The 20,678-nt window shown below is 46.3% G+C and overlaps 3 protein-coding genes across 6 annotated transcripts in view; 1 reads left to right on the top strand and 2 right to left on the bottom strand.

Annotated features, from left to right (window-relative positions):
• Nucleotides 1-1,557: 1,557 nt before the first annotated feature.
• htr1aa (5-hydroxytryptamine (serotonin) receptor 1A a) lies at nt 1,558-3,304 on the bottom strand. Its single transcript, XM_027026183.3, has one exon. The coding sequence runs from the start codon at nt 3,055-3,057 to the stop codon at nt 1,846-1,848; it is 1,212 nt and encodes a 403-aa protein (XP_026881984.2). The 5' UTR covers nt 3,058-3,304; the 3' UTR covers nt 1,558-1,845.
• A 3,511-nt stretch (nt 3,305-6,815) lies between these two features.
• The window catches only part of c7a (complement component 7a), a 23,404-nt gene continuing 9,541 nt past the window's right edge, over nt 6,816-20,678 (bottom strand). The window contains exons 16-19 of one of the 4 annotated variants that reach the window (XR_014118916.1): nt 20,260-20,347; nt 19,648-19,826; nt 9,857-11,415; nt 6,821-9,440 (exon numbers count right to left, since the gene is read on the bottom strand). Coding sequence is in view for 2 of the 4 variants with exons in the window: in XM_081703663.1 (XP_081559789.1) it covers nt 11,180-11,415; nt 19,648-19,826; nt 20,260-20,347 (503 nt within the window). In the remaining 2 variants the exon portion in view is untranslated. Of the gene's footprint in view, nt 11,416-17,084; nt 17,656-18,130; nt 19,286-19,647; nt 19,827-20,259; nt 20,348-20,678 lie in introns of those variants that run through there. The other 3 variants (XR_014118917.1, XM_081703663.1, XM_035536175.2) reach the window with 3 other exon arrangements.
• Nucleotides 12,603-17,369, top strand: rgs7bpa (regulator of G protein signaling 7 binding protein a). The gene is made up of 6 exons (XM_027026184.3): nt 12,603-13,176; nt 13,809-13,975; nt 15,311-15,441; nt 16,254-16,398; nt 16,483-16,553; nt 16,684-17,369. The coding sequence occupies exons 1-6, from the start codon at nt 13,039-13,041 to the stop codon at nt 16,773-16,775; spliced, it is 744 nt and encodes a 247-aa protein (XP_026881985.2). The 5' UTR covers nt 12,603-13,038; the 3' UTR covers nt 16,776-17,369.

Here is a 20,678-nt window from a genome sequence, read left to right as displayed (position 1 = left end):
CACTAAAAGAGTCCCCCTACACACAGTCCCCCCTACACAGTCGCCACTAAGAGTCCCCCTACACACAGAGTCCCCCCTACAGAGTCGCCACTAAAAGAGTCCCCCTACACACAGAGTCCCCCCTACACAGAGTTCCCACTAAAAGAGTCCCCCTACCCCCAACACAATAGCCCTGCCCTCCTCATCACGACACCTCACAGATTGACCAGCATCTCTCATCACCATCACAGACAGAGAGATGGTTGCTTCCCCTTTCAGGGTTTTCCATACATTATTTGGATCATTTGTAGGAAGCAGAAAAATATACAAACAAGTTCTGATATCTTTAAGTTCTGATATCTTTAAGTGCGGATATCTTTAAGTTCTGATATCTTTAAGTTCTGATATCTTTAAGTGCGGACATCTTTAAGCGCGGATATTGTGCAGATGCTTCTGTTCAAGGGCAAAGCGTTTGCCATGTCTAACCAGAAAAGAAGAAGTGAAATGATTTCTTTGGAATATTAGAAGCCTAATTTGACTGGTTTTGAAATATTGGTCCCTATCAAATGCACTGATTCTCTCTGAATGTTATTTTTGCTAATATGTGTGTGCAGTTTGAGGAGAAAGATGAGTTTGTGAAATCTCATAGACCCACGGGCATCTCCATCTCCAGAACCAGGGCGCGGTGGGGGAGAATAACCACATTACCTGCAGAACTCCAGTGCTTCTGGATAGAGCCTAGAAAATATAGAAGTCTGAACAGAACTGATCAAGCTCTGAGCACAGAGAACTGAGTACAGGGACCTCTGAGTAGAAATCCCTCAGGTTTTTCTACATTATGAATGCCATATGCATAAATTAATTTCAGTTCAATATTTCAGTACCTTGTTTATATTTATAGAAATGTATGTATTGTATATATTGCTCTTACTGAAGTAAATTGTCATAGGTGGAGTACTGCATAGTTTTTTAAAATGTTGTATTTACCATGGCACATAAGAGAACACATAAGTCACGCTAGTGTGCGAGGACAGGTGGACAGGGCTGGTCATATATCATGTGTGTTGTTCAGACATGGTGTGATGGCAGTACATGTGTGACAGCTGGTGTTTGATCGCTGCACTTGTGAAACTGCTGCGTAGGTTGGTCGGGTTTCTCGGTCATATTTACTGTCCTGTGGCAAGGCCATAACTGCTGTCTGGCAAGGTGCTCACATATAAAGTATCCATCCCACATGCAGAGTTATAACCCCAATAAATAAAGCAGGTTCTCTCTCACTCTCTCCCTCTCTCTCTCTCTCTCTCTCTCTCTCTCCCTCCCTCCTTGCTAAGTGTTTGGGTGTGATCGTTCATTTACAACACTGATCAAGTTAAGAAAACAATGTCCAAGGATTAAAAATAATCAAATCAAATCAAAACAAAACAACTGACTGTGACTTCCACAGTTTTCTGTTGTGGTATTGTCACCTCATCCCTTGAGATCCGCATGGAAACATCCAGGTGTGTTCTGTACCTGTGGGGTCTTGTAATGGTCTGTGTTTAGGGCTATGTTCAGCTGACCCTCTGAAGGATGGTTATTCACCAGAACAGGCAAGTGCCGTTTGGTAATGATCTTTATTACTGAATGCAACAAAGCGTATTTTCACCGTGATAACGATCAGAGAAGTGTACTAATCATTAAAATCCAGCAAATATAATGACGTACAGCATTTTGCGGTGGAGGCAGGTTAAGTGTCTACGCGAAGCGACGAACAGCCGCGCTCTACCTCCTGTTTCTGTCGCGCGCAGATCGCAGCCACGGATCAGCTCACCCTCACATCTACCGACATTCCTTCACTCAAAACAACATTACACAAAATGTCGTCTTTCACTGTCTAATGAATTTGCATTTCACGATTTTCTTGAACGCGTTCTGGAAGTCTTTGTTAAAGTAGGCGTATATGATGGGGTTGAGGAGTGAGTTGGAGTAGCCGAGCCAGTTAATGACGTCGCCCAGCCAGTCCGGCATGTAGCAGCGCGACTTACAGAACGGCAGCACGAGCGCCACGATGAAAAACGGCAACCAGCACAGTATGAACGTGCCCATGATGATGCCCAGCGTCTTCACGGTCTTCCGCTCGCGCGCCAGGGCCATCTTCCTCTTGGCGTCCGTGCTCCTCTCCGGTTTGTTTTCCGAACACGGCTGTGGGTTGTTGGGCAGCGCGAGGTGGTTTTTGGAGTCGCTGAGAACTTCTATAATCTCCAGGGATTCGCCCCCCTCGCGCTGCGTTAACGCGCCGTTTACGCACGAGCTGGGTTGCGGCTCCACGCTGCGCCTCCAGGTTTGGTTCGCTTCGCCGCTCGCCTTCTCGTGCAGCAGAGCCGGCGACACCGCTACGCGCCTGTCCGATATTTTTCTCTTCTCTGTTTTCTTAACGGCTTTTCTGATCCGAAACCTCGCCGCTCGGAATATCCGCCCGTAAAGTACTAACATGAGAATCAGAGGAATGTAGAAGGCGCCAAACGTGGAGTAGATGGTGTAGCCGGGGTCTTGGCTAATGGTGCACGCGTCTGGGTTGGCGCGGTCCTCCGGTTTCCTCCAACCCAGCATGGGAGGAATCGAGATCGAGAAGCCAACTAGCCACGTGAGACTGATCAGGACGGCGGCTCGTCTCGGAGTCCTTTTGTTCACGTAGTCGATGGGGTCCGTGATGGCCCAGTATCTGTCCAGCGCGATCGCGCACAGGTGCAGGATAGATGAGGTGCAGCACAGAACATCCAGAGATATAAAGATGTCGCAGATCTCCTGCCCCAGGGTCCATTTGTTCAAAACCTGATACAGAGCCGCCATCGGCAGCACGAGCACCGACACCATGAGGTCCGTAACGGCCAACGACCCTATGAGGTAATTGGCCACATTCTGCAGCGATCGCTCCAAGGCTATAGCCGCTATCACGCACGCGTTACCGAACACGGCCAAAAGAATCAACGCGCCAAGTAGCAGCGAGGTGACCACCTGATAGCTCCGCGCGACCTGCTCCAGCGCCGTCGCGCTCTCGCCCCAGTCGCGGATGTCCGTGGTGTTGTTGGCGCTCTCCATGTCGCGAGCGCACGCAGGGTGTTGGAGTCAGTTGCGTGCGCAGGTGGTGTCGGGCGGCGTGGCCTCTCCGCGGTGAGGGCGCATGGCTGTGTGGGGTCTCAGAGCGCGAGCATGCTGACGACGTGAAGCCTTTATACGAGCCCAGCCTACTACGTCAGAGCTGGCCGCGCGCTTTCGACGCGCTTTTCGCTTTACTGAGAACGGCGAGGCGGATTAAAGTTGATCGTTTTCTCGGTTATTTTGCTCTTTTCTCTTTACTTTTTTAAAAGCTACACACTCTTTTGCGGTCTCCAGTCGGGTACTGCAGTCCTAACTTCCGAGCTAAATATTTTGATAATTGTATAAAATTTCCTGTATTCTGTTTGATTTAACGGACACTTTGTCTTACTATAAAGCCTCAATGTAGCCTATATAACGTCATTGTATTACGCTTTTACTTTAAAGGGAAAACCTCAAACGTTTGTTATTACTGCAGTTCATACTCCAGAAAACGAGAGGAAACGCGACGGTAGTCATTCTGGTGGCATTGGTTTGCGAAGCTCACGTCGTGGCTCTCACGTTTCCAAACGCCTGGAGAGGAATCTGCTGCCATCCGGTGGAGGCCGCGGAGTTTCCCTGCGCCGGGGAGGCGGAGATCTACCGGGCACGCGGGCGCGTGGCTGTGCGGGTGCTGCCAGTCCCGCGCTGGAACTCAGGATTTAGGCTCCCAAGTTCCTCTTTGTTGTCAATAGAAAAATATGAGAATAATGACGCATTCGGCCTGCGTGAGACGGACAGAGCTGGATCTCACACACACACACACCACCCGCTCGTGCGGCGGTAGGAGCTGAGCACTACTTGCTGTGGAATGAAGCCAAAGTTTAACGAGCTGCGAGTTTAAGGACGAACCGCGGAACACTAAACGTGTCCAAGTGTGTTTGGCACCTCACGTTGTGAAGGGCTGGATAAATACTGTCTACACTAGGAGAGAAGCCCAAGGTGAACGAGACCTAGCAAACGAGAGGAGGTTTAAAAGAACATAATACTTAAAGAGTTTATTTAGAGACCATAAATCTATTTTTAAATAACTTTTAATAATACGGTATCTAGATAACCCACGAATACGGCGTAGTGCAGATTGCAGATACCTCAAAGGGTGATGCACAGAGAGAGAGAGAGAGAGAGAGAGAGAGAGAGAGAGAGAGAGAGAGAGAGAGAGAGAGAGAGAGAGAGAGAGAGAGAGAGAGAGAGCTGGACTACGCCCCGACGCTGTACATTCAGTACTAAGCTTTCCAGGTAACTACGGTAAGGTCGTCACTTCCGTGCTCGCGTCTTGTTTTCGAGAACATGCTGTTTACACTGAAATGCCCTCAAACTGAAATCAGTTTCCATGGACACGTGAAATCGCTTTACCGTTGCTGCACTGCCGTGATTTTGTCATTTAAAACAACTATAAGAGCAGTTACACATCATGTCATTTAAAACAACTATAAGAGCAGTTACAAATCCCGTCATTTAAAATAACTACAAGAGTACTTACACATCATGTCATTTGCCTGCACTTCAGGTGCAGCTATTTAATCAAACACATTTTAACATATATTAATCCTAAAGCCACATGCAACAGACTTATACAAGAAGTATAGACATTATATAAGCACTGTATTCAAATTTCTGATTTAATTCAGTTTAACGTTTTTCTACATACATAAAAATATATTCATATTTAAAGAAACACTGTTTTTGCACAGCTCATGAAAGACCTCTGCCTGAAATGTCTTGTTTCCTAGGAAACCTTGAGCACTCTGCTGTTTTTACTAACAACCTGTTTCTACATCCTTTACTGCAGTGGAGTCACTTCCTGGAATCATCATTTAAATATTATTCTATATTTCCACTCTTCCTATTGGATGCGGTTGTGGTGGTACAGGCCCTGAGGTGCTAAGGGCCCACTGAGAGGATCCACGCGGCTGACGGAGCCCTGAGTGCGAAGGCCAGGCCCCCGTCACCAGCTGTGCTGAGCAGACGAGGAGACCACAGGTCTAGTCTACACAGGCAGGTCTAGTCTACACAGGCAGGTCTAAACTACACAGGCAGGTCTACACTACACAGACATGTTTCCAGACTACACAGGCAGGTCTCTAAACTACACGGGCAGGTTTCTAGATTATACAGCCAGGTCCAGACTACACAGGCAGGTATACACTATACAGGCAGATCTAGTCTACACAGATCTTCCTTCCACCACCAGGAATGGGAGTTTCTTCCACTGCAAAGCAGAACATCATTGCCCCTCCCTCTTCTGGACACCAAGGACCTGGATTTGACTGACAGGAAGCTCATCCAAACCCAGTCAATGAGTCTATCCAAACCCTGGAGGATCCACCTACATCCTGGTATTGGCAATGTTATTATAGTGAAGTCTTCTCTTAAAGGCCTGATAAGTGGTTGGGGAATTTGTCAAAAGACCACTGAAGCCGGCATGTTTAGCAAGCCTGGCTGTTAGGGTGAAGCGGACTGACACGCCTGTGTACTAGACATCACATCAGCTGTGTAAACACGCCTGTGTACTAGACATCACATCAGCTGTGTAAACACGCCTGTGTACTAGACATCACATCAGCTGTGTAAACACGCCTGTGTGAGTCAGACATCACATCAGCTGTGTAAACACGCCTGTGTACTAGACATCACATCAGCTGTGTAAACACGCCTGTGTACTAGACATCACATCAGCTGTGTAAACACGCCTGTGTACTAGACATCACATCAGCTGTGTAAACACGCCTGTGTGAGTCAGACATCACATCAGCTGTGTAACCACGCCTGTGTACTAGACATCACATCAGCTGTGTAACCACGTCTGTGTACTAGACATCACATCAGCTGTGTAAACACACCTGTGTACTAGACATCACATCAGCTGTGTAAACACGCCTGTGTACTAGACATCACATCAGCTGTGTAAACACACCTGTGTACTAGACATCATATCAGCTGTGTAAACACGCCTGTGTACTAGACATCACATCAGCTGTGTAAACACACCTGTGTGAGTCAGACATCATATCAGCTGTGTAAACACACCTGTGTACTAGACATCACATCAGCTGTGTAACCACGCCTGTGTACTAGACATCACATCAGCTGTGTAAACACACCTGTGTGAGTCAGACATCATATCAGCTGTGTAAACACACCTGTGTACTATACATCACATCAGCTGTGTAAACACGCCTGTGTACTAGACATCACATCAGCTGTGTAAACACACCTGTGTGAGTCAGACATCATATCAGCTGTGTAAACACACCTGTGTGAGTCAGACATCACTTCAGCTGTGTAAACACGCCTGTGTACTAGACATCATATCAGCTGTGTAAACACGCCTGTGTACTAGACATCACATCAGCTGTGTAAACACACCTGTGTGAGTTAGACATCATATCAGCTGTGTAAACACACCTGTGTGAGTCAGACATCATATCAGCTGTGTAAACACACCTGTGTACTAGATATCACATCAGCTGTGTAACCACACCTGTGTGAGTCAAACATCATATCAGCTGTGTAAACACATCTGTGTACTAGACATCACATCAGCTGTGTAACCACACCTGTGTGAGTCAGACATCATATCAGCTGTGTAAACACACCTGTGTGAGTCAGACATCACATCAGCTGTGTAAACACGCCTGTGTACTAGACATCACATCAGCTGTGTAAACACGGCTGTGTACTAGACATCACATCAGCTGTGTAAACACGCCTGTGTACTAGACATCACATCAGCTGTGTAAACACACCTGTGTGTCAGACATCATATCAGCTGTGTAAACACACGTGTGTGAGTCAGACATCACATCAGCTGTGTAAACACGCCTGTGTACTATACATCACATCAGCTGTGTAAACACGCCTGTGTACTAGACATCACATCAGCTGTGTAACCACACCTGTGTAAGTCAAACATCATATCAGCTGTGTAAACACATCTGTGTACTAGACATCATATCAGCTCTGTAACCACACCTGTGCGAGTCAGACATCATATCAGCTGTGTAACCACACCTGTGTGAGTCAAACATCATATCAGCTGTGTAAACACACCTTTGTACTAGACATCATATCAGCTCTGTAACCACACCTGTGCGAGTCAGACATCATATCAGCTGTGTAACCACACGTGTGTGAGTCAGACATCATATCAGCTGTGTAAACACACCTGTGTACTAGACATCATATCAGCTGTGTAACCACACCTGTGTGTCTAATAAACACCCCAGTGTGTGTAGAGGAGAGGTGTGTCTAAAAATGTATTTTAAATATACAAGGCAGTGGTGTCTCAGTGGTGAAGGTACTGGTCTAGTAATCAGAGGGTTGCCAGTTCAAGTCCCACCACTGCCAGGTTGCCCCTGAGCAAAACCCTTAACCCTGTTACTCAAGTTGTGTTCAGTCAGAACTGTAAGTTACTTTGGATAAAAGTGTCAGATACATGTAAAAAAATCCACTGTTCCCTCTTTTGTCAGTAGAGGGTGCTCCCTGTCCTCTTGGCGTGCTGATGAGGAGACCAACTCAGCTTTGCACTGATACGAAACAGACCTTCAAATATCACCCTCTCTTTATCTTCATTATTCTCAGGGTACTGAATTCCTTCAACTCTGTGTTGGACTCGCTCTCTCTCTGAAGTGATTAGTGTGATTGGAGTGGATGATTTCCTGGAGAACCAGACATGGCCACCAGATGAAGGGTCAGTCTTAAGAACCCTACATTAGTGACCCTCAAGGGCGATGACGTCACCTTGCCGTCATCGTCTGGTCGTGAGTGTTTGACTGATGAGGCCCGTCCAGACCAAGACACAAAATTACTGGCTGTGTTTTTTGGGGAGTAGACACTTCACGCTATATTACAACGACCCTGACACACACTCCGATTTGATCAGCATTTCTGTTGAGACACAGCGACGCATTTTCTCAACATGCAACAATACCAAGCTTCTAGTTTGCCCTGCAAAAAATAAAAATAAATAAAACATCTTCAGTAATGGTGAGAAACCATCTTCACATTTAATTTTTACTCCGTCTTTGCTGTGTGGATGTGGCATTGAACAGGTGAAGCGCTGAACAGGTACGGCTGTCCTAAACGTACCAGCACATCCCGAGTTGATAGCAGGTGGATGTTTTTCCATGTTCAGAGGTTGCGGCAGAGGGATGTGGGGGGTTGGTGTTGTGAATGGTTTCAGAGGGAGTGGGAGGGGCTTATTCAGACGTGTTGGGTAATAATTGGTAATGACACACGCAGGGAATCCAAGCTCCCGGCAGGCCTGTGGGTGTGTGAGGGTGGTAATTACACAGGGAGGCCCGGGCCTACAGCAGCTCAGCCACCACGCTCTGCTGGGCCTCCCCGGGGTCAACAGCAACACCTCGGCCTGGCAGAACAGAACACATAGCTTCTCGCTGAGGACTTGGCACGGTGGAGTTCAGTATCCAGCTCAGTATCCAGATCAGTATCAGCATTCTCTCTGCTGTAATTTCAGCACATCACTGAAAACATGACGTGTGTTGTTTTGGAGGCCCGGACCCAGTGCTCAGTGCGCTGGTTAAACAGGCTCCACTTCTGCGTAATAAAAGCTGCTCACTGCCATTTTTACATACGGATACAGAGTCACTCACTGGCCACTTTATTAGGAACATGGTGCTAATACCAGGTTGGTCATAATCACACAGTTGTTGCAGGTTTCTTGGCTGCACATTCATGATGAGAATCTTCCGTTCCACCCAAAGGTGTTCTACTAGACTGAGATCTGAGGAGGCCATTTGTGTGCAGGGAACTCATTGTCATGTTCAAGAAACCAGTTGATCTGAGATGATCTGATCTGTGTGAGATGGCGTGTTATCCTGCTGGAAGTCGCCAAAAGAAGATGGTGCACTGTGGTCATAAAGGGATGGACATGGTCAGTGTCAATACTCAGGTAGGCTGTGGTGTTTAAGCAATACTCAGGTAGGCTGTGGTGTTTAAGCAATACTCAAGTAGGCTGTGGTGTTTAAACAATACACAGGTAGGCTGTGGTGTTTAAATGATGATCAGTTGGCATTAAGAGGCCCAAAGTGTGCTGAGAAAATCTCCCCTACACCAATACACTACCAGCAGCCTGAACCATGGGAGGATGGATCCAGGCTTTCATGTTGTTTACACCAAATTCTGACCCTCCCATCTGAATGTCACAGCAGAAATTGAGACTCATCAGGCCAGGGAATGTTTCGTTCTGTTCAGTTTTTATGAGCCTGTGTGAATTGTAGCCTCAGTTGTCTGTTCTTAGATGACATGGTGTGGTCTTCTGCTGCTATAGTCGGTCTGCTTCATGGCTCAATGTGTTGTGTGTTCAGAGATGTTCTTCTGTATACCTGAGTTGTAATGAGTTATTTGAGTTACTGTTGTCTTTATATCAGCTCAAACCACTCTGGTCATTCTCCTCTGACCTCTGGCATCAACGAAAGGGCTGAAAGGTCTAAACACAGGGCTGAAATACACAAGGTACCAACAGGAGATTCTTTCTGAGGCCTTTAACAATCAGGACTCAGAATGTTGTGCAAAATTTGGGCTTCCCTCGCTGTCCAATAGCTAAAGGCAACTAGTGAATACAGTCTGCCATAATTACGCTTCAGAACCATGTGAATGTCCACACCCATGACATACGGGAACAAACCTAATATGGTCTAACAATCCAGTAAAATGCCCTGAAACACTCTCAATTCACAGTATAATATAAATTACTTTTTTGTCCTTATATTATGGGATATAATATAGAATTTTTAATAACCTCTATATGGTGTTCCTCCATACCATCTAAAAACGTGTGCCGGTTCACAATGATGCCCTGAACTGCTTTCAGGTTCTCTACATGGGTCACAGACGAACTGGATCTCAGCAGTAGAAGAATTAGGACTAGTGTCAGTCTGGAAACTGAATGAAAACAGGGCAACAAACGCAGAGCAGAACACAGAGGTGAACCCAGAACAGATGGAGGGCCAGAGCAGTCTGGGGCTACACAGGACAGGGAAAACAAGCCTGAGCAATGGGAAGCAGAAAGCGTTAAGTAAACACACAGATGGCTTTGAAACACGAGTAAACAGGCAAGATGTCGCAAAGACACTGACAAAAGGGAAGACATTTGTGTACACGAGGTAACGAGAGTAAATGGAGAACAGGTGGCATTTGTGTACACGAGGTAACGAGAGTAAACGGAGAACAGGTAGCATTTGTGTACACGAGGTAACGAGAGTAAATGGAGAACAGGTGGCATTTGTATACACGAGGTAACGAGGGTAAACGGAGAACAGGTGGCATTTGTATACACAAGGTAACGAGGGTAAACGGAGAACAGGTGGCATTTGTTGATTGTCACACAACATGACTCGCAGTGACCTCCAAGTGCGTGGAACCTTTATGACATCACAGCATTAGTGACATCATGGCCTTAATAACATCACCGTCTTTATGACATCAGTCTTTATTATGTCACAGCCTTAATGATGTCACGGTCTTAGTAACATCACAGCCACAGCCAGTGTGCATCATGAACTCTGTTATCCAACATTCTGTACTGTATGCATAATGCACCTGCACACATGCTGTATCTGTACACATGCTGTATCTGTACACTTACTGTATCTGCACACATGCTGTATCTGCACACATACTGTATCTGTACACATGCTGTATCTGTACACTTACTGTATCTGCATGCATATTTGCCTGTATGTTGGTGTCATATTCATCATCAGTCTTCAAAATTGACATTTACATTCACATTTATGGCATTTAGCAGATGCTCTTATCCAGAGCGACTTACAAAATGCTTTGTCATTTCCTCATAGATACATCCTAGTACACTACAGTAGGTTAGAGTCCAACATACCAATGAACTAGAATACTGTAGAAATACAGGGATCACTGCTGATGACTAGAAGTGCAAAATACATATAGGCTCTGTAACAGACAACGGCAGGTGTAATAAACAACACTCTAAGTGCTAGAGTTTCAGTTATTCGACATAGGTTGAGTAAATTGTGGGAACCTTCCTTGAAATCATTAGAAGCTGCATTTTCACACACACAGTAAACATATGACACATCACTGCACCTCACGGTGGTAACACTGAGCAGGTATCTGAAGCCTGAGTCCTGCTCCTGGTCCTAGCCTGAACCTGAACCTGTGTCCTCAGCAATCTGTGGCCCAGCTGATGTGCTACGACCCTGTAGAAGTAAAGGCTGGGTGTTGAGTAGTGGCCCTGCCATCTGCCCCTGGAGACCCCAACCAGTCCTCTTCCGCCACACCCATGCCTTGTCCTTCCAGTGATGTCTCGTCCAAGCCCAGGACCTAAAGATGACCATCACATGTCATAGACATTTCTGAGAAATCAGGGCAAATTCCACTGGAGCTTAAAGTCTTCAGGCATATCCACACCAAAGTCAAACTCTAGGTTTGTGTTTCTGTGGCTCCCCCAGTACAGCAGGTCATGTGACACCCAGGTCACACATCAGTTTCCCTAACACTACACGTAATGAGGTATGAAAGTAACATACATGTTACTGAGCAAGGAGAAGGACTTAATCCTGAATCTAAGTGTGCAGCCGACCGCTAAATAGTTTCCTCGCCCACTGCATGGCGCACACCCCATTTGTTCAGAACATCCATGGCCTCTTCTATTAATGAGGGATTCCGTACTATTAAAGTTTTCAGAGCAGGGCCTCACTGACTGCATCACACCAAGTCCACACTTCTAATTTCAGCCAATTGAGTCTCCAACCAAAAACTATATTACAGTGGCCCTAAACTCCACCAACCAGCACTTACTGTTCCCAGCTAGAACTATAATAGCTATAGTACGACATTAATAACGTGGCGGACTGAGGTCTAGCTGCTATTCCTGGAGCCGCTCATTAGCGGAGCTGCACGGGCCACACCGCGCGCTAACGACAGCCTTGACAGTGACGTCTATCAAACGAACGCCATTACCGTAGAAATGGCGCACGAAACTCTTGAAACTCTCGTGCTTGGAAAGTAAACACGCGTTCATGTGCATTGCTGGTTTAAATATTCTAACAGACGTGGGTCTGTTGGTAACTTTGCCATTTCCTCGTCAATAAAATCTGCTAGTTAAAACAACACCATGATTTTTTTCCCCACATATTTATTCACATTTTCAGCAACCCCTCACACTTGCTTTACGCATTTTTAAAGGGACACGACTTTTAAAATGAGTTTTTAGTCGTCGTAGCAATGTGCGCCTGCGCTTTAAAAAAACAAAGATTATGCAAGCTGACAAAATTACACTAAATGTTTGTAAAAAAAAATTTTTCATTTACAACGTCATCAACCTAGAAGAGCTGCAGCTGTCAACGTTCTATTGCACAATAGCGCGCGACACTTGCGCGCGTGTAGGCTGACATTAGTGTTCCTGCCCTATCAGCATGCGGTGCCACGTCAGGCCCTCGGCAGCTGCGCGTGTCCACCACCTACCAAGGTTACAGCACCAGCTCGCGCATATCAGCCCGCGTGTTTGATAGAACATCAGATGCCTCCGTAAGCTTCCAACCGCAGGCCGCGTGCGACACGTTTGTTTATCTCGAACTGTTATGATGACATTGCGGTTGTAAGTGTCTGAGACCGCGTGGAGCCTGCGGGATTCGGCGTGAGACATGCGTGCATCCTGATCTTTAAAAAAAAAAAAAATTTTGACGTCAGAGCACCGAGAGCAAACCCACTTCAGTAAGGCTCGAGCCTCTGCGGGAGTGAAGGTGACTCGCGGCAATGCGGAGAGGAGCCGCGAGTGCTCATCGGATACTCCTGCGCGTGAACGCTTATCGGCAGAAAGACGCACTGTAAGGTTCGTGCGCGTTACCCGCGTTACCCAGCACGCCCGAGACGCGGATCACGAGCAGCGGACCTCGGCTCCGCGGCGTTTCGTGTTGCGAGCGTCTCCTCGCTTGATGCGTATGCATGAGTCCTGCACCGAACGGGCGCACAACCCGCCCCAGGACCGCCGCGAGCATTTTCCACAGAGCCAAGCCCCCTTCCACAGAGTCCGCGCGCAGGGACAGCTCCGAAGCTTTGCGTGCCGCCGCGGACTGCAGAATGGTAGGTATGACACGGGCTCAAGCCATTCTGAGACTCGGTGCTATCATGTTATTTGGGCTTTTAAACGACGGCGAATGTAATTCACTATTGCAGATAACGTTCAACAGCCGCGCGCTGCTGATCAAATAGCCTTGGGTGCAGCGAGCAGTAGCCTGTTCCACGAGGGGAGGGTGCAGGTGTCGGCGCGCCAATGGAGCAGCGCGCGGTCCCCGGGATGGTTCTGACTCGGAGGTGTCGGTGTGCTCGAGTGTGGAGCCTCGTGGCGGATTAGTAATAAAGAGCATCATATCAGCAGAACGTGCCTTTGCTCGGCGCGTGGGGTTCCGTCAACTAGCTCGCGATTCTAGCAAAGGACCTGTGTAAAGCTCCCGCGGTGCTCACAGACCTTCCTGAGACGCTACAGGGAAATGAAAACAATTTATTAAAAAAAATAATGGTGTGTTTACGAGACCCACGCGCTTAAAGGAAACATTCGCGATGAACGAGCTGATCACTGGGATGGACTGGGGGTGTTTATGTAGGACATGCAGGCCCGTGCGGTTGATTATCCAGCAAGACACCGCGATCAAACGGTACACGGTGTGAAGCACGAGCGTGTCTCATTCGCTTTATATCTTCTTCGTTCCCGGCAGGTTGTTCAAGAGTTCAATACACTTGTGGCCCTTTACCGGGAGCTCGTGATTTCAGTGGGGGAAATCTCAGCTGATTGTCCCGCTCTGCGCGCAGAGATGCACAAGACCCGCACTAAAGGCTGCGAGATGGCGCAAGCGGCACATCAAAAGCTGTCTGCAATATCAGGGTAAAAACATGCATGCAGAAAGTGCACGACATGATTCTGGTAGCTTAGCACATCCAAGCTTTGGAAGATCTCTGAAGAGAGGTGACCACTCATTCAGAAGATCTGTGAAGAGAGGTGACCACTCATTCAGAAGATCTGTGAAGAGAGGTGACCACTCATTCAGAAGATCTGTGAAGAGAGGTGACCACTCATTCAGACGATCTTTGAAGAGAGGTGACCACTCATTCAGACGATCTTTGAAGAGGGGTGACCACTTATTCAGATGTGCATTGTCTTACATGTAATGTAGCCAAACTTATTTTCTTTTGTTGTAATTTTTTGCCCATTGAGTATAATTTATTCCAAAACCTAGTGCTAATTTAATTCAGATGAAGCAGCCGTTGGGGACGTGTTTGGAGATGTGAAGCTGTCTTGTTTAACTGTATGTGTGTACACTGAAAGTGAAAGGTCACTCAGCGACCTGCCATGTGCGTGTGTCCTGACTTTCATATGAGGGCAGTTCAGTGCTCTCATGCTGCCTGCTGATCTTTGAGCTGTGTGTACGTCCAGATCGGTGCCAGCGTCTTTCTCCATGTAGATGTTCTGACACCGTTACACCAACCTATTTTGGTTTGGAGCATCAGTTTCACAGAAGTATCACAGAGCTCCTCTAGAATAAGCACGCAGGGTATCTTCACTTTAAAACGGTTGCTTAAAGTCACCTAATCATCCGCACCGGAAAAAATAATAAAGTTCTAGTCTAGATTAGACTTTTTGTTATCATATAGTCCAGCGACAGGACACCTGTGCGAATTACATTTACTGCCGTTCAGTTCTGACCCAAATCCAGCGCTGTGTCCAGTCAGTCGAGCTCTTCTGATTCTGTGGTTCTGGAGGGTAAAGTAACAGGCCAGAACTCCAGGAGCAGTGCTAATGCCAACTGTAACTGCTAATAACAGCTACTCTAACTGTTAAGTTTCTCTTGGTCTGTCAATAAAAAACGGTTCAACTGTACCTTTAATCAGTTGCACTGTGAGCTTATTTTTGTGACCGGTGAATTTTATGTAGAGGACAGTGTCCCTGTAGGGGACAGTGAGGACATTCCATTTGTCACCTATTGTTGAATTGGGTCTCATGAGTTCAGATCTGACCCAGTAATCTTCCACTCAGAGTTCTGCTCTGATGAGCTTGGTTCTGACCCAGTAATGGCTCTAAGCACAGTCGCCTCGCTCATGTGCATTAGGAACCCGCTCAAGTCTACGTGTCCCAGACAGGAGTAAAGGAAAAGGGTGTTTGACGACGGCTAACGGGTCTCTGGAGGAGGACTCACTGCTGTCCTCTGTGTGTTTTCCACAGCCCAGAGGATGGAGAGATCCACCCAGAGATCTGCAGACTCTTCGTCCAGCTGCAGTGTTGTCTGGAGATGTACCTGACGGAGATGCTCAAATCTGGCTGTCTGCTGGGCTCCCTGCAGCTGCACAGGAGAGGTGGGGCTACAGGGAGGAGGCGGGGCAGCAGGAGGGAGGTGGGGCTACAGTACAGAGGAGGCGGGGCAGCAGGAGGGAGGTGGGGCTACAGGACCAGGCAGGGCTGCAGGACAAAGGAGGAGCTGCAAATGAGAGGCAGAGTTACAGGGGCAGGTATGACTGCAGGGGAGAGGAGGGGCTACAGGGAGGAGGCGGGGCTGAGAGGCCTTTAACAGGCAGCATGTTTACATGTTTATACAGTGTGAACATAAAATTGGCATTAACCTTAGTTCTTACATTGCAGATCTTACACCACTGTAGTTCTTAGACTGTATCTTACGCCTTCACTGTAGCTCTTAGACTGTATCTTACAAGGGACAGTGTAGGATGCAATGTAGGGTCCACTATAGGGGACAGAGTAGGGTCCAGTGTAGGGCACAATTTAGGGGACAGTGTAGTGTGCATCTAAGCCCACGTGCTCAGAGTTCAGTACTGGATTCCAGCAGGCTTTAACACACTCACTGTGGTCACTGTGTTCTCTGAGCTCTCTGTGACTCCAGCTGGTTGTAGCTCTCTCACTGTGTTCTCTGAGCTCTCTGAGACTCCAGCTGGTTGTAGCTCTCTCACTGTGTTCTCTGAGCTCTCTGTGACTCCAGCTGGTTGTAGCTCTCTCACTGTGGTCTCTGAGCTCTCTGTGACTCCAGCTGGTTGTAGCTCTCTCACTGTGGTCTCTGAGCTCTCTGTGACTCCAGCTGGTTGTAGCTCTCTCACTGTGGTCACTGTGGTCTCTTTGTTTGTGTCCTGCATGTCATCCTCTCTTGAATGTCTTGCAGGGAAAGATGCTACTGCTTCATCTAAGATGGAGAGTCAGAAAGAGGACAGCTCTGCTGTTCCCATCCTGGAGGAGTCATGCTCCTCAGAGCTGGACTGCTGTCTGGCCTACTCCCTGGTATCCGCAGACATCGAGAACATTGAGCGGTGAGTGAGAGCCGCATGCTGATGTTTCATTGTATTTTGATTGGTCCCTTTTTCTGATGATGCTGGAATGGCCACGTTGCACAGGGACATGACGGATATGAAGAACCTTCTCAGCAAACTCAGGGAGACGATGCCCTTACCACTGAAGAACCAAGGTGGCTTTACATCTTCTGTTAGCTCTCTGTTACCTTCCATGAACGCCCAAGGCTATTTTCCATAGTTTCTCTTCATAAGCCACAGTGTAAGTCACAGTTCAGTATGTCTCCTGTTTTTGTGTGTTCCCAGATGATAGCAGCTTGTTGAATCTGACTCCGTACCCTCTGGTCAGGCGGAGAAAGAGGCGTTTCTTTGGCCTCTGTTGCCTGGTATCCAGTTAAGAGCTTGTGCCCAGGATTGCGCCACCAAGACTACATTTCCCATGGTCCCTCATAATGTGTGACGTTCATCAATCAGCAGTAGTACTGCCATTTCCCAAACCAGTTGGTTCTCTATTATGGCCGCCCAACTTCCTATTTAAATAGAACAGTTGTAATATGTCTAATATCACTAATCATTCAAATATATCTATACAGTATCAACAAACAAATATGATTAATACAGACAATTTTCTTTTTATATAAGTGAATGCATCTTATTTTCATCAGCATTGTGCTAATTGCAGATCTGTTCTAGACTGACAGTGCTGGCTGTTTGTCCTGCTCCATAGCGCCCCCTGGCCACCATTTGAAATGCACAAGCTTGCTGCGGAATGCACACTGGGGCAGTTGGCTGATTGGTGGGAAGCCTCATGGCTCCAGGTGTTTTCTTCACATGTTCGCTCTTGTCTTAGGTCACGACTTTCTGCTATACCCGAACTTTTCTTATAGTATTGTTTAGTCTTCCTTAAACCGACAAACCTGTATTTTTCTGTTTGTGTCCATCTTTAGGGATATGAAGAGCCTTTGTACATAATAAATACCTATAAATAGAAATTCTAGAGTTGTACACCTCTGCTTCATGTAAGTGTAGTGTTAATTATTTCCAAAACTGGTGATTATTTTAAGTGTACTGGAGCAGCGAAACAAAACCAGCTGGGATTGGTGCTGAGAATGGTATTGGGATTAGGGCTGCGTTTGGGTCTGAAATGAAACCTAGCACTGTGGGTTTTTACACAAACAATAAATCTTTTAACAATTTATCAAAAAAGCAGAATATTTAGTAGGTAAAGAAAAGAAACCAGTAAAGATAACCTTACCTTGATACAGACTTCTCAGGAAACTGAGGAAGACGCATTTTTACTGGTGTGTTAAATGGAAAATGGACTGGGTCTCATATTCAACACACTGCATCCACCATCAAGAACTTATTGAATTCCCGGTCAATGGATTGAAATAAATGTATTCCTCAGACTTGTCGGTACCGAATCACTATTGAAATAAGGTGAGCCATTACTGAATCACTACTGAAACCTTTTTAACTGTGGTTGGTACTGATGCGCCTTTCTTTGGTGACCTGAAGTGAATTTTGCCTTTTTGATCCAGAGCCCCAGTTCAGTGTGACCAGCGAATGAAAAAGGTGTGAGTAAGAGTAGGTGACCCTCTTAATGCCTAATGCATTAGAATAATGTACTATAATGTGCATAATGCATTAGAATAATGTACTATAATGTGCATAATGCATTAGAATAATGCATTATAAGTGCATAATTCATTAGAATAATACATTATAAGATGCATAATGCATTATAATATGCTTATGTATTATAATGATGTATTTTAATATGCTTACAGATTATAATAATGCATCATGAAATGTCAAATTTGGCACAGAATGGATTTGATTTTGGTAGAGGCCATAATTAAATTTTTAAAAATTATACATTGGGTCACAAATGTAATGAAGTTATTTACACACTAGTGGAATACAGTCAATGAAAACAATGAAACAAAGAAACAATGAACCAATACTGCTTAGAATATGTTTAGGGCTTAGTGGATGTTTAATGTTTAAAAATAGCCTGATAGTTTATTGAGTTGAATTGCCGCCTTCAGATCATAAGGTGTTTTGACTCCCCCTAGTGGCCAACAGGGCCACAGTCTGAGCCTGGTGCCTGTCAGTCCCGACACTGACCAGCTCATCTCCACTACATAACCAGCAGGGTTCTGTTTTCGTTTTGAACCAGTAACACCCACTGGTTTCTGACTTAAAGCAGTGGTTTTTAACAAGTCTCTATATATGTTTGTATATTAATATGCCTGAGCTGGTGGTGGTTGGTCATCTGCACCTGTTCCAGCCTCAAGCAGGCGTTTACTGGCACTAGTGAGACAGGCCTGTCTGTCTGCTGATCAGGCAGGCGTGTCCTGTATCTGAACTGAACTGTGGACGTTGTTTCTGCATCAGCTTTGTGCTTCAACCGTGTCCCAGACATTTGAGTCTTTTCAACAAGTTGACAAAATATATCCATTTTCTAAACATTACATACGTGTTTTCTGATTTGAAAACAATCAATGAATCATTCAATTATTTCAGTAAACGAGCAAATTGATGTGTTTACCTTTGATCTCCAGCAATGAAAAGAGCTAAACTGAAAAAAAGACAAACAGAAGAAGAAAAAAATTGCAACATTTTCCTGTTGATGCTACAGAAGAAGGATAAAGTGAGATAAGGGCCAGCGTTCTGTACGGTGAGACGGTGGCGACGTGTTTGACAGTAACGCGGTGAGCTCAGGCATCACAGGCCTGCAGGCTCACGACATTGGGCGTCTCTCCTTGGCACTGACGCACCGCCACCTCACACTCACTGACCGTGGTGGGGGTGCTCTCTGCGTTTAGGCGCATACACACAGGAATCCAGCGGTCTGGAGCCAAGCACTCCTTCAGCGACCAGCACCGACAGGTCTGCGTTTCCTCTGCAACCATCAGTACAGTGTCACTGACTGATGCTTCAGTTACAGATTGATTTCCTTCACTTTATATTCACAGACTGACTCTACATTTACACTTTACATTCACAGACTGACTCATCATTCACACTTTTACAAACTGACACTTTACATTCACAGCTGTAAGCAGATGCTCTTTTGCAAAGAGAAGTAGGTATTTCTCAGACAGCAGGTGCCACTCCCTGAGAATCAAACCCGTGACCTTGGTTTTGCTGGCACTAAGGACAATTCAGATGATCTACAGCTAGCCGGAGGAGTTGCGGCTGATGCACATTTATCACTGTACTGCTGTTTTCTTGTGAGTTACCAGTGGTTTTACAGTGTCTTACCGTCACACGTGGTCCAGAGTGAGCACCGGGGGCAGACTGCAGCAGAGGGCGGCGGCCACTTGCAGGCGCTGTGCTCAGCTACGCTGTACTGGTGACCCAGGCAATGCAGTGCGCGAATTTTACATACACTCAGTCTGCTGGTTCGTCCTTTAATGGTGGCGCACACGTCGAGGGATGGCCTGTGTGTGAATGTACGTCATATACATGCTTGGGAAGTGACACAGATGGACTCATTTTTTGATGTCAAGTCATGAATGTCTGGGAATTTTGTTTGTTTGAATGAATTAGTTAAATAGCTATGTGTTTAAGATAGCTTGGTGTGATTGAATTAGGCAAGTTGTATGATTGAGTCAGAGTATGTCTGTAGATTGAGATAGGGTACCTGTGTGATTGAGGTAGGGTAGCTGTGTGATTGAGGTAGGGTAGGTCTGTAGACTGGGGTAGGGCAAGTCTGCAGATTGAGTTAGGGTGGGTCTGTAGACTGGGTTAGGATAGGTCTGTAGATTGAGTTCGGGCGGGTCTGTATACTGGGTTGGGGCTGGTCTGTAGATTGAACTAGGGCAGCTCTGTAGGTTGAGTTAGGGTAGCTGTGTGAGTGAATGAGGCCCATACCTGCACTGGTGCGGAACTCTACAGATACAGTTGCCCTTGGCCTGCTGCTCCCATGGTTGGCACTGGGCCAGAGCTGGACGCTCGGTAGCTGCAGCAGAAACACTGAAGTTCAGCTCCATCAGCACTTACTTCACTATGAAGCTTGAATTAGGGCACTGAGTCAATGTTGACATAACATCACTCAGCTGGTCCACAACTCAAAGACATTACCTGATTCTGGTATCTGATGCAGCTCAACAAACAGAAAAAAAAACCTTTCAGAAAAGTAGAAACCGCTAAACTTTAACACAAACTAATCTCTCAAAAGCTCAAATAAAGAGACCCCTCAATCCTGATACAAACTAATATAATATAAATATACTCATATAATATAAACCTCAACTCTCATACCATTGCCAACCCCAGGAACAACCCTCAGC

Source organism: Electrophorus electricus, chromosome 20 (assembly GCF_041902795.1).
Source record: "Electrophorus electricus isolate QZ-2024a chromosome 20, ASM4190279v1, whole genome shotgun sequence".
Classification (NCBI taxonomy): domain Eukaryota; kingdom Metazoa; phylum Chordata; class Actinopteri; order Gymnotiformes; family Gymnotidae; genus Electrophorus; species Electrophorus electricus.
Note: the sequence above shows the minus strand (reverse complement) of the source record. Positions and strands in the feature narration are given on the sequence as shown.

Excerpts from the sequence above, each read along its gene's own strand:
- htr1aa (XM_027026183.3), bottom strand. The coding sequence starts at position 3,057 with ATGGAGAGCGCCAACAACACCACGGACATCCGCGACTGGGGCGAGAGC.
- rgs7bpa (XM_027026184.3), top strand. The coding sequence starts at position 13,039 with ATGAGTCCTGCACCGAACGGGCGCACAACCCGCCCCAGGACCGCCGCG. Across the intron at positions 15,442-16,253 it reads CCTGCAGCTGCACAGGAGAG|GGAAAGATGCTACTGCTTCA; the intron begins GTGGGGCTACAG and ends AATGTCTTGCAG. Across the intron at positions 16,399-16,482 it reads GACATCGAGAACATTGAGCG|GGACATGACGGATATGAAGA; the intron begins GTGAGTGAGAGC and ends CACGTTGCACAG.